The sequence below is a fragment of the Wasmannia auropunctata genome, unplaced genomic scaffold, assembly GCF_000956235.1.
Source record: "Wasmannia auropunctata unplaced genomic scaffold, wasmannia.A_1.0 LD336045.1, whole genome shotgun sequence".
NCBI classification, from domain to species: domain Eukaryota; kingdom Metazoa; phylum Arthropoda; class Insecta; order Hymenoptera; family Formicidae; genus Wasmannia; species Wasmannia auropunctata.
Genome location: NW_012026845.1, coordinates 286,917 through 300,577, shown reverse-complemented (window position 1 = coordinate 300,577; position 13,661 = coordinate 286,917). Strand labels below are relative to the sequence as shown.

The window sequence follows — 13,661 nt, the reverse complement described above, 5'->3', positions numbered from 1 at the left end:
AGCCGCGCGTCTTACGAACTCTCTTCATTCACCATATTGCTCGCAAGCATCGTAAACAAACCGTAACTGGCGTAATTTCAATCGTACCTTTTGCCGCGTTATTCTTTCGCCGCGACATAATAAAGTGCGTCTCGCGAGTGATTAACATCGATAGTGTCATGTAGAGTATCATACGTTCGTAATTAACGGTGTGTTTGAATGATGTCGTGCGTGTGCCATGAAGGATCGAGCCTCACATCGAGGGAAACAACAAGAAAGGAGCGAAGGAGGAGGCTCGCGGAAGGCGTTGGGCGACAACAATTATGGAGTAATTATTATTTATCATTTATTAATTACCATTAAGTGACGAATTTCGCCAATTTAAGATCCCTATAAGCGCAACTTGATTCAATCCTACATATTGCATGAAATACGTGTATGCGTTTACAATGTCTAAGCGTGCTATATGTATATAGGTTAAAAAATTTGTTATTAAATACAGCAGTATATATAATAACAGCGTCGGCAGAACGTGAATATGCGATAATTCCGTCAAGTAAAACTCCGTGTGACAGTAGCGTTATTAACAATATATGTCACGTACATACGTCAATCGTCAACGCAAATGTGTAACAATTTCGTGCGACCGTAATATTATTCACATGGATATATTTTTCACAAATTGCACATGCTTATGTGGACAAGTTAATGAAACTCATTGTCAGTAGTAATTTCGAAAGGGTAATTGCAATTGTTTCCTGCATACTAGCATTGTTTACTTAAATATCTATCTAGAGACGAATAATAATTTTAAAATACGCGCAACACAACACACACAAATATAGTTTTTTTTTAAATAATATTGATTACTGCTTATTGCTTTAATATTTTGAATACTGCTTTAATTTAGATATGTTTGTATATTACTGCAGATTATATGTGTAATTCCTATGTTGCTGTCTCTCTCTCTCTCTCTCTCTCTCTCTCTCTCTCTCTCTCTCTCTCTCTATCTATCTATCTATCTATCTATCTATCTATCTATCTCTTACTGGTGAATGTTAGAGTATATACTTTTTATTTAAATCAAATTTGATGCGTGCGTAATTCGATATAGTAATACACTATTGAATTTATATAGTGTCAAATTTAATCTTATAGTTAAGTCGCCACTGCTCCTACTTAATAAATAGTTATTTTTAGCTAAAACTGTGGAGTTAAATAATTTTAAACAGTTCAAATTTAACTCAAATTTAGGTTAAATTCCATTGTTTTATTTAAAAATAACTATTTGTTAAATAGGAGCAGTAGCGACTTAAATGAGGTTAAATTTGATATTATAGATTTAACAGTGTATACAAATATACAAAGAGACACAAATATATAAATATATACGTAAATAAATAAGAGTATAAATATAATTCTTTTACTTTTGTTGACATTTATCTTGTCATATTACTTAATAATTAATTTATGAGGAAATTATATGCTTAAATTTTTACAATAAATAATATGCTTCTATAAATTGTTACGATGATACTAAAGCATGATTTTCCTTTGTGCAAAGAGAAAGATTACTATATTTTTGCAAGATAGCTTGAGATTATTAGGATTGGGATTATCTAGAACAAATAATAACTTTCAACTTCGTCAGAATATTTGTGATTCCATACAAAAAATAAACAGTATATTAATTTTTTTAATGAATTTGTATCTTTGAAAAAATATAATTTGCTCAAATGTACAATTTATTAAACATTTTTTATTTATACACGTATACATGTGTATGTACAAAAGATATTTTTATGAATTGAATATTTTTAAACAAAAGTAAATTTTTTGTTTCTAAAATTTCTCGTACTTTATTAAGAATTCAATTTTAAAGTTAAAAATATCTTTGCAAAAATTAATGTTTTTAGAATTGATAGTATGTCAGATAGGTGATCAACGTATCTTGGTTAGATAAAGAAAGTCTGTCCTTAGCTAACTATCGCACTTGCATGGGCCTTGACTGGGACAAAATAAAAGCTTGCGCGTTCCAGTTTGGTATTGAATTTAGTGCGGTCTTCTTTATGATGTCATCATGGTAGCGCTTGCGCGGGTTATTTAATCGTTATAACGCGCTATTTTTCTTAATAACATTATTAATAATATTAATATTAAAAGCTCAGTATTTTTTATCGATATTTTTATAAAATAATTTTTTGAATGTTTCCAAAAAATCAGGTTTAAAGTAAAAATTAGAGATGTATTATGATATCATTTTTTTTTTAGTCCTGTAACAAAAAACTATATTAATTTAGGAATCTTATAATTCCTGGAAGATTCTTGTTGTTGAAAATACGTATATAGTAGATTCTTCAAAATAATACTTCAAAATATGTTTCGTTTTTTCTTGGTAGTAAATATATTTGATTCTTCATTACATTTCTTGAATTTACGTAATAAAATCTTTACTATGACTAAAAATGTTAATCACAAACATAATAAAATCTTTATTAGGACTAAAAATGTTAATTACAAAAACGTTAGTCGTAAAAAAATTATTGTGTTTAAACAATTATTTTGTTATTCTAGACAATTTATTAAATCATATTAATAAATATTATTTTATTTTTTCTTTGGAAAAATTTTTTTGCAATTGAAACATCATTTCTAATATAAAGTACATATTTCTTTTATTAAAATATAAAAAATTTTATCTAAAAGAAGGAAAAAGAAACTAAATCAACATAGGTCCGGAAATGAGTTGATTCCGAGTTATGGCCATTTTTATGTAAAGGAATCGTAATAATAATAATCATAATAAATTGTAATAATAATTGTAACAAATTATAATTATGAAAAATAAATTACGATTTCTTTAATATAAAAGTGGCTATAATTCAGAAACAACTTATTTTTGGACCTATATATTTATATATAGCTTTCTTTCCTTCTTTTTGGGTCCCGAATCACTTCAAGAAGTATTAGTGCGGGCGAGTTTTCGGACATTCTGTATATATGTTTCGTAACGTATAACAATTTTCTTTATATATTTAAACATAAATGAATATTTTAATTTAACAATTTTACAACATGAAATTTTATAAAATGCAAGTAAATAAACTATCAAAAAGCCCGATTATTGAATAAATTATTTTATTGTACAATTTTTTTCTATCAAGATATTTTTTCTCTCAATGTAAAATTTTTTTTTATCTAGATATTTTTATTCTTTCGTTGTTAGTGAAGACCTATAACGCTGAATATAAATTACTTGCTTCAATTTATTCGCATTGTTTCTAATGCTTCTTTTAATTTCAATTTAATCTACTTTGCAATCGAAGAATTGTGCAAATTAATTACAGATAGGAGAGTATTGCCTTTCAATAATTGATTTGATTTACTGGATGGTGATTGTATGGCTTTGAATGAAAGGGAATTAGGCTATGAGAAGAGTATTTTTTTTAATAAAAAATTTTGAGGTTTCTTTTGAAAGATGATTCATTTCTCATCACTTACAGCGGAAAAGTTACGTTGTAGATATCTTGAGACTTGACATAAGTTGTCTTGAAAATTTATACATTTCATTATATACATTTTTTTTAAGAAATAATATTTTTCCAGGAAAATATGATATTATAATAAAATAAAAGTAGCGTAACGAAATAAAGGTTTATGTTTTATATTACAGTTTGATTACTCACATATACGTGCGAACACGCACACTCACTCGCACGCAATTTCTCAAGGCTTTCTATTCGTTTATTTTTAATCTCGTTTGAGGTATAGATAAGTGTTATATTACAGAAAAAAATTAAAATTTGTTGGCAAGACGAATACATAATCTTTTGGATCCGTTTAATATGTAGTCTAATGGATCCATTTAATGGTCCAAAAGTATGAAAGAGTAAACGAACAAACATTGTATGAATAGAAAATATTTTAAAATAATTTCTAATTTACATAAATTACATTTAGTTTTATATTATCTCGAAAGAATATTTTTTTCCTAATATGATATTTATCACAAAAATAACGAGTTTGATGTTTTTACAATATCAATATTGAAAATTGTTTTTATTTGAAGCTGTTTAGAATATAATAAGATTAAGCATATATGTTTTACTTCATGAAAATCGAGAAAGAAGTCAACAAAGTATATTTGTGATAGCATTTATTAACATATGTTGTCCTATTTGTTTTTAATTATATTTACATTTTCTTAAAAATAGGAGCCAATATTTTTTCTTTTAATTTACAAAAAAAATTTAGATCTACCGTTAACAGCGAAACGAGTTTGTTAAGGAACGTTATTTGTTTTTTTTTAAACTTCGTTGTCTGTTGTAATCAATCTATTAATATGATATTTGAAGAGTAACAACCAGAATAAAACGAGCATGCACTTACGTCAACAATGTACAGCTGTCTACATGATAACGTTAATCGCTTTGCATATTGACATTGTTACGTTCAATTTGTAGATAGATATCGAACGGATGAGAGATACAATGCAATATAAACCTATGTTATAACGGAACAAAGTATCGACGTGTCGAAATCTACGAGGTCATCAATTTTTTTAAATAAAAAGTATATTAAATTTTTTTTATCACATTTGTAGCTTGTGATTCTCTTCCGGAAAAAATTTAAATTACAAAGATTACGAATTTCGCAATTTGGGGGAGGGTTAAGCTCTAGCTTGAGTTGCGTCAGTTTACTGGAGCATGACGAAATAAGCCGGAGTAACCTAGATTACGGCAGAATTCGCAATGTCGGGATACGTCGGACGAAGTCGCGAAAGATTTAGCTGGCGTGATTGAGATAAACCATCAGCGTTAGCCAGGGTAGGCTGGAGGTAAGCGCACTCTAGAGGAGGCCTGATCGTGACGCGTAGTCTCTTCCGAGGGCGAGAATCGAATGGTGACTCCTGGAGGGGCGCGCGCGCGTTGTCGCGCGATATCGGTGGCTGCGCGTTGACACGGCGCGCGTTCTCGCTGCGCCGGCAGAGCAGCATTACGGCCGCGTTACCCTCGCGACACGGAAGAGCGAGCGGAGAGTGCGTCCTGACCGCGCGCGCCAACCACCTAAGCGAGGAAGCGCGCAGAGCCAAGAGACCCGAGAGCGAGGGTCAAGCTCGGTCTTCGTCGTCGCACCGACGTAGGCGCAGTTTGTCGCTCCTCGCCGTTACGGTCACCTTCCTCTGCGAGTAGCCAGATATTAATTTGTGCTCGCGAATCGACTAGTAACGTGCTGGAGCGAGATCAGACGAATAGCCCGGCTTTTCAGCAAGCATCACCGAAAGTGTCGTCACGTGCGAATACGAGTTGATTATAGGAGTCCGTTCCTCCTTGTCAGCCGTCAAAATTTCTGAAGAGCGATCTTCCGCGCTAGCGTGTCACGATCGACTCTGGGATTTCCTAGGTCGTCGACCTGTGGTCTTCCTGCCTCTCGTCGTCCTGCGCGAGTGTCGCGTAGCGTTCTACCGAACCAAGTGCAGTTCCGTGTCGTGATCCTTTGTTATCCTTTAATCCCCCTGGGAATTTCTCAGCTGTGAATTTTCCGTTTGTGATCGATTCCGTCGGTGTCGACGAATTGCTTCATCGGTCCACGCGACCAGCTGCTATCATTTTTTCTCTTGTTCTCTCTCTCTCTCTCTCTCTCTCACTCTCCCTCTCTTACGTCGCGCCAATCGCAGCATGGGGGACCAGGAGCAACAGGAAACGATGCCAAGCGTGGTAGAGTTGAACGTGGGCGGCGTCTTCTACACCACTGCTTTGACTACACTGACCCGCGAGAGCAACTCGCACCTGGCGGCACTCTTCACTGGCAAGTCCGCTGTGGAAAAGGACGCCAAGGGCAAATACTTTCTGGATCGCGACGGCGTGCTCTTCCGTTACGTATTGGACTTTCTACGCAATCAGGCGCTGGTTTTACCCGAGGGCTTTCGCGAACGCGAAAGACTCAAACAGGAGGCGAATTTCTACGGTCTACCCGGTTTGGAGAAGGCAATTTTGGAGAATGCAGATTCCGGCGGCGCGATTGGCAAACGCACGCCAGGATACATCACCATCGGTTATCGGGGCAGCTTTGCCTTCGGCCGCGAGGGCCTGGCCGACGTCAAGTTCCGCAAGCTCTCGAGGATCCTCGTGTGCGGCCGCGTGGCGATCTGCCGGGACGTGTTTGGCGAAACGCTGAACGAAAGTCGCGATCCCGACCACGGCATGTCCGATCGCTACACGTCACGCTTTTTTCTGAAGCACAGCGTCATCGAACAGGCCTTCGACATGCTGCAGGAGCAGGGCTTCAGACTGGCGGGTAGCTGCGGCTCCGGCACCGCCGGGAGCAACTCCGAGCAACTGAAGCCCGGAGTGGATTCCGAGGAGAATCGTTGGAATCATTATAACGAGTTCGTCTTCGTGCGCGATTAAAGAGTTTCGCTTTCGAGAAAGGTGTACTTTGGCTAAGCCCGTCGTCGACGGCTCGTATCTTGCAAAAGTACGAGGCTGCAAAAGTAACTGCACGCAGCTGCCGCGAAAAAAGACTTCTTCAATTATTCGAAACGACGATTCAGACGTGGAAGTGGAAACATTCGCGAAAACACGTGTGTCTAATATGGGAGCGAATAACACGATAAATACGGAACTCTCGTTTATAGCGTAATTCATGATAATGAAGTATGATACGCAATATCAAGTTTAACCAGGAGTTCGTACGAAAGCGTCGTCGACGATCGTTTCGCGAAGTTCTTAATTAATATCGCCTCGTAAGAAAATTTCCCAAAGTAATCACTATCAATCAACGTTGATATAAATGGAATTTGGGACACTTCGACGTTCGACAATTCCAACGTTATATATCTCGAAATTTTTTTTCTCACTTTAATCGATTCTTTTATCCAGAATGAGAAAAACGGATAAGACACGACGAAGATAGATATCCGAGAACTGTCGTCTTTCGATAGAACCCTCGTCTAAAACATTGACAGCGCTGAAATAACGAGGAATTGGATTTCTGTATTAAGGACAACCGTCGAGCTCATCGAGCGTGACCACGTCGGACTAGCGAATACCATTATTCGTATCAAGATAAGCAACATGAAGAATTATGAGCATCAACGTCGAACTTGATATTAGTCAATGTCGAACGGTAACAATCCGGGAAATGATAACAATCATGTTGAAACCAAAGACATTTCGTTAAATTCGTGATCGTATGTTTTTTATGTGTAACTAGATATATTCAACTGTAAATGAGTTTGATCTACAACTGTACAAATAGTATCTAAGACTTTTCCGAACGCGGCGTGCTGAGATCTTCCGTAATCGCGAACTGTGCCGACGGCAGTAAGAAAATTGCCATTTCCGACAAAAATCCGACGTGCTCCTATCGGGGGTCGCCGTCGCGAGGGAGGAACGTTTATTAAAAAGCGGTCTCGCGTAAATCCACGAGATGAAAGACGCCAATATCGGGCGTTTTTCATTGCCGGTGGACGCCAAGTAAGATGGTGAATGAAACGTGCACAAGAAAAGCAGATCGGGTTGGAAGGGACACGGATGATGTTGAAATATCTGCGAATGAACGCGACTTGGCCACTTAAAGAGGTAACAGTGTCATATACGTCGGCGATAAATGCTCGCTGGATGCAACGGACGAGAGAAAATGTAAGGAAATACGTAAATGCAAAACGTACGCTGACGTGTGCAGAGACACAAGTATCGGCTGCTATTTAAAATCAGATTGAACGACTGACGTAATAACGTTTGCGTGTTTTTCATTCGCGTCTGACGGGAGAGGAAATTAAAGGTGATGAAGAATTTCAATTATCGTCTGATAACTGAGACCATTATTTAAAGAAAGTCTCCGGTGCTAGTACGCCGAGTAGTTGGTATTGGTAAATGGTCGGGCCGAGTAGTACACTGCTAGATGACGGTCAGACCGAGTAGTTACTACTGATCGCTAGTCGGACCAAGTAGTTAGCGGTACACTAGAATCGAATCTTTTCTTTTAAAAGTAGAAAATACACCGGTGAAAAGAACGGGCGACGGGAATGATGTAGATACCGACTTTCCAATATTTAGTGAATTATCGTTTCTGTATAAATTATCGGCTTAAATAGGTGACTAGCACCATCCCCCTCGATGGGCGGAGCGGCATGTCGAATGCGTGTACTTACAACTCGACACAATGTTAAACGTGCTATTCGAAAGACGGGACGTTCGAAGATACATGCTCTCTTCTAATGACTTTTTGTCAATTTCTTTAAAAAAAATCGAGTCAAATGCTTTCCTTCTTCGTCTTAAATTCTTTTCTCTGTAAAACAGAACGTAAATGCGACAAGCAATTCATAACTTTCGATCTGTTGACATGCGGAAATATCGGAACACGATGAAAGCAAAGTGTTGTTATAAATTTGCAACGAATTCCACATCGTAAATCAGTGTACGTGTGAAAACATCAGATAATTGAGATATTTTTTCCTTCTTGCTATGCACTATTGTGTTTTACGGAATGTATTTGAAAAAAGTTAGAAATTTTTCAAATGAAAAAAGAATTGACGAACCATAAAGAATCGATCTTTATACTTTATATACTTTTAATTTCATACCAATGCTTTCTTATTATTACTTTTTAATCGATATTTCTTTACACGCTTGTGTTTGAAGTTTAAGTTATATTATAGTTATATTCGCTTTTTTATTATCCTGTAGAACTACTTAATATAAAGTAGCAGATTTTCATTTCAGATTTTCCAATTACTTTACGTTGTAATATCGTTTATTCATCTACTTATTAATATTATTAATAATCGTTTGCATATTTGAAATGATTGAGAAAGAACCGAGAAATTTATCGCGATTATAATCCTGTCGCAACAGGTTATCATGTAACGGACAATGTTTAACGATTGTTCCAAAGAGTGCCGACGGCGTTGAACAGACGAGAGGCAGATATCGAGTTTCGCGTTAGCTTCTCGTTATCATAGAAAGCGTACAACGCGTCGAAGATTTTCTTAAAAATAATGGAGATAATAAATCTTGTATCGTAGCAATGTCTCATATATTCTTATCATTATGACACTTATTATTATTATGGCGATTGATAAATGTGTAGAATCACAATAAGTATAGAGTTATCTCTCAACTTTAAATGCACTTAACTTTCATAACTTGTTAGCAGAATCAAAATTATATATTCGCGAAAGATTTATTGCTACGAAAATATCAAGATGAAAATTCACGGTTGGTTGCTTGCCCTTTGTAATTTCGATACGCGCTGCGGTAATCCGAAAATAAAAGAAACAAATTTCGGAGCAATGATGCAAATCATGGCTGTTATTGTTAGTGCATGGTTTGCTGTTCGATGAACGCATCCGCAATGGATTGATTTATAATGACGTTATACGTTCGGGTTACGTACGAGTTATGCGTGTCAACACGAGGTGTTATACATATACGTATACAATTGAGAATAGACATGATAGCCTAATGTGCGTTTGAGAAAATTTAATTTGCCTACATTGCACAGCTTGTCTTTAATTTTTCGCAATTGAGACATTTCATCACGTAAAACCGATTGCTGATTGTTAAAATTTGGAAGACAGCGTTCCGTATTAAGAGAAAACGTTATTATTACCTAACACACGTGAAACGAGTGAACGACGTTTTCCAAGTCTTGTGTCTTGTGAGATATATATCAGCTTTCAGATATGATCTGCAATTGATCACGATTGATGACTATTGCGTTGAGCAATGCGTCAAATCTTGCTGATGGGAGATTCTATTGATTAATGTGGAGCGGTAATGGCATCGTAATCGTTACGCGATTACAATTAGTAAATCGCCTACTTCCATTTACTCTGTACAAATAAAGACATTCAGGTAAATCAAACTTGTAAGATAGTAGACGGATATTGCACGTTAATGCAAAAAAGTCTCACGTAGAATGACTGTAAATTTCAATTTACTTTATAATACAAATTTAAATCTTTACCAACAATATATATCATTCAAACATTTGCTTTTTATAAATTAATATTCGATATTTCTAACGTAATTTATTAAAAATTTTTTGATTTTATTTGACGAAGTTACATGTTAATTTACAACTAAATTATTTGCACGGATGAGCAAATATGTAAAATTGGGCCCAAATAAATATTCATGCGACAAATACAGCACATTGGATTATTCATTATTGATATCTCATTTCGAGGTTATTAAAATCAATGACTGATTTTAGACTACTATACTCCTTCGTCTTTATAATGTCAAATAGAACTGAATTGTATTTTCTGATTCTTGTATTCATTTTTAAAATACTGGGAGCGATAAAAATAATTTTGCGGAACAAATGTGAAAAGGCATGTTAAAACATTTTATATTTTATTCACTTAAAAGTTTACTTAAGAGTTAATATATTAAATTCTTAGAAATTATTTCTAGATATTAAATTTTTAGAAACATTAGAATATATATTAATATTTTTGTGATTACTTATATTCTGATTTGGACCAAAATTGTATTTATATGTGCAAATATTGTATAAAATGCACTTTTGTTGTTAGTATCAAAAGTTAGTTAGTTTAAATTGTCTTTACATATCCAAGTATACGCAATATGTTTATTTATTTAGTGATATATTATGTGTGCGTGAGGAACGATAGAAAATTGAGATCGACGATAAGAATGCCGATTAAGATTCGTGATACAGAGGCTCTACTTCGTAAACTAAAAACAGTATTATAACTCGCTGCGAAGAAAAGCGAGTCTCGAGCGAATAAATTTGATAGAACTCAATTTTTTGATTTCTATCGAATTTTAAAGTATTCGAATTTCATCGAAATTCCTGGACCATTAAAATTTTTGTTTTTTATCATAACTTTTGGTAATTGAGAAATAACTACATTCTATCGAGTACTCTCTTTAATTCAATTCCAATCTTTGTTCTATTTTAGAAAGTTTAGTTATTTGATGGAATTCGAATTTCGCGTGATTAAATTTTCACTTAGTAATTTTTAATCGAATAAGCTTCTCGTGAGCTCCGCCAAACTTCTTTCTTTGATGTAAAGTTTCTGTAAGTATCACCGAAGTTAGAATTTAATGTTGGCATTCCAAAATTTATTTGTAAGATATATTAGGAAATATAGGAAAATCAGTAGGAAAATAATATAGTTGATGATGTGATCGGATCATTTTTCAAATTATAACTATGACATACTAAAAAACATTTTTACTATCCATAGTAACGAAATGATTTGTTAAAGTTTTTTTTTATCCGTTTAGAAGACACACACATCTTGACCAAACGAGTCTAGAAATGTATAAAATACATTTATATATTATTTAAAATAAAATTCGTACTTAATACTTATATTTATTCATACGAATTTTTGTTAAGTACATTGCATGCGGTTTGAGAAATAGTCCGACCAGAAATTGCAACGCGCATCGTGAAAACGTTTGATTCCTGTATTCGAGAATTCATTGAAAAGGATTCAACGAGTAGAAAACAGAACGGTGTTAGGTAGCGTGTAAGACTGTGACGATATGAAATTATTGTACATGTATATACATATGTCTAAGCAAAAAGAGGAGAAATAAAAGATTGAGATGGTACGAGAATGAGCCTGATTATGATGATCCTCGATCCATGTTTCTCGTGATCTTTGATATTTTCCGAAGTCTTTACACTATACACAGCTCTCTCCGCTGCTTTTTCTCTTCAAATTCAGGTCAAGCAAGCAGGAACAAAAAGTTACACGTAATATACGATCATATAAATGTTCGAGAGGTAAATCATGGCTGAATTTACAAAGCACAGTCAACAACATGCGGTAAACAGTTATATTTTTAAGTTATTTTTCTAATGGATATTATGGTACGATATTAAATTTTCAAGATATCACAGTAGAAATTTACTGTATGACGCAATCGGATTTTTATTTTTCTTGAAAAATGCTACTAGATTTGTTTTCTTTTACAATTAGTGTACATATAATATTTTTTGATCGTAGTGTTCAAAATACATGACTTATATTTAAATTAAAATTTATTTCTAAATTAAAACTTGATTTGATTCTAATTAGTACAGCGAATATATGACAAGGTATATAAAACTTTAAACAGAAAAGGTATATTCATTTTTAAATGAAACTCTTATAATATTAATAGCATGTCTCATAACCATACTCTTACAGAGTATGAAAAATGTAGAATATTACGTAATTTCCATTTTCCTTTACAGAAAATGTAAATGCGCGATTATAAACTATTTTTAATACTAAAATTCGTATTCGAGATTTTTTATCATATATATATTTTATGCATTCGGCAATATTCAGCAATATCGAATTGAAATATATTAAATATAAAACCGGAAATATGTTACTTCCCAGTTATTTTCGAAGAAAGTCTCCAAATCTGCAATGAAAAGCGTGTAAAGGACATACGTGTACTTTTTATTTTGAGTTACAACATATTCGAGACTTATTGAAATCCGACAGAAATTGTAGCGAACGTGTCCCTTTAAGCTTTCCATTATGGAGAAAGATAATAATGTTACTTCAAAGTACCATAGTTTTTCAACCTTGTGTGAATTAACACAAAGTAAATAATTTTCATATTATTGAAATATATAAGTGTGTAGGTAATCTATGAGATCAAATTAGCTGCTTGGGATTAAAACCTAAAAATTGAGATAATGAAATTACTTTTCGATATTAAAAGAGTTAAGCGTTAACACATACACGCTCATATCCAAATACACGTTCAATTTGCAGTAACACCGTGCGACCTATATAATTTTCTAAAGCGATAAGAAATTAATTTTTGCAAAATTAATTATGAATTTTTTATTATTTCAGATTATAAAATAGAATTCTTCAAATTTGAATTTATGTGCCATTTAAAAGACAAATAAATTTAATTTACATATAAATCTTGCGTATTTGAGCAAAAGATATAGGGCTAAAAAGATAGGGTTGTTCTTCCATGATATGATATTTCTGTTATTCTCTTTGAAACTTTTGATGGCGAAGTAATACATAAATTTTTACTAACAATAAGTCTAACGGAATATCGGAATATCGGGAAAAATCGTATTGGTTGCAACATGCAACATATCAAATTAATCGCAGCAAGAAGGGATCGTTCCGTCGTCAATCGGGAGAAGGAAGAGCCGATTCTCCTTGCACGATAGTTCTCTTGTCGAGGAGATTGCGCGTTAACGAACGAAGCGCCGGAAGGTGGTGGATGCAAACTCGATTGCCTGTTTGAATGAACTGTCACACTTACACGGAAGCGAACGCCCAGTTCGTTGGATGTAGCTGCGTTGCACAGGGGAGCAATCTGTTGCTGAGTTTTCATCCGTCAGTGTGTGAGAGAGAGAGAGAGAGAGAGTGAGAGAGAGGGGGGGGGGGGAGAAAGGGAAGGAAAAGAAAAAAGGAGAAAGAAAGAATACGCGTCATCAACGAGACGTAAGTAAAATCGAGGTCGAGTTTCTTTTCGACAACGCCTCATCATTGTGTCGTTGAAAATGCAAATATACGACATTGTTTACCTTCGCTGTTATCATTCTCTTTGCTTCTGTGCGACGGTAATGTAAATATGTAAATTTCTATGAACAAAATTATTTTTTTTACGGAAGGTAATATTACCGCTTATACGTATAGATAAAGAATTTTTTAGAAATATGCTTTGCAT

The 13,661-nt window shown here is 34.3% G+C and overlaps 2 protein-coding genes across 2 annotated transcripts in view; both read left to right on the top strand.

Annotated features, from left to right (window-relative positions):
- The first annotated feature begins 30 nt into the window (after nucleotides 1-30).
- The window catches only part of LOC105451760, a 42,136-nt gene continuing 28,505 nt past the window's right edge, over nucleotides 31-13,661 (top strand). Inside the window, exon 1 of the mRNA XM_011692420.1 lies at nucleotides 31-307. Within this exon, the coding sequence (XP_011690722.1) occupies nucleotides 218-307 (90 nt within the window). The 5' untranslated portion in view covers nucleotides 31-217. The remainder of the gene's footprint in view (nucleotides 308-13,661) is intronic.
- LOC105451759 (BTB/POZ domain-containing protein KCTD16) lies at nucleotides 5,026-9,986 on the top strand. The gene has a single exon (XM_011692419.1). The coding sequence runs from the start codon at nucleotides 5,658-5,660 to the stop codon at nucleotides 6,387-6,389; it is 732 nt and encodes a 243-aa protein (XP_011690721.1). The 5' UTR covers nucleotides 5,026-5,657; the 3' UTR covers nucleotides 6,390-9,986.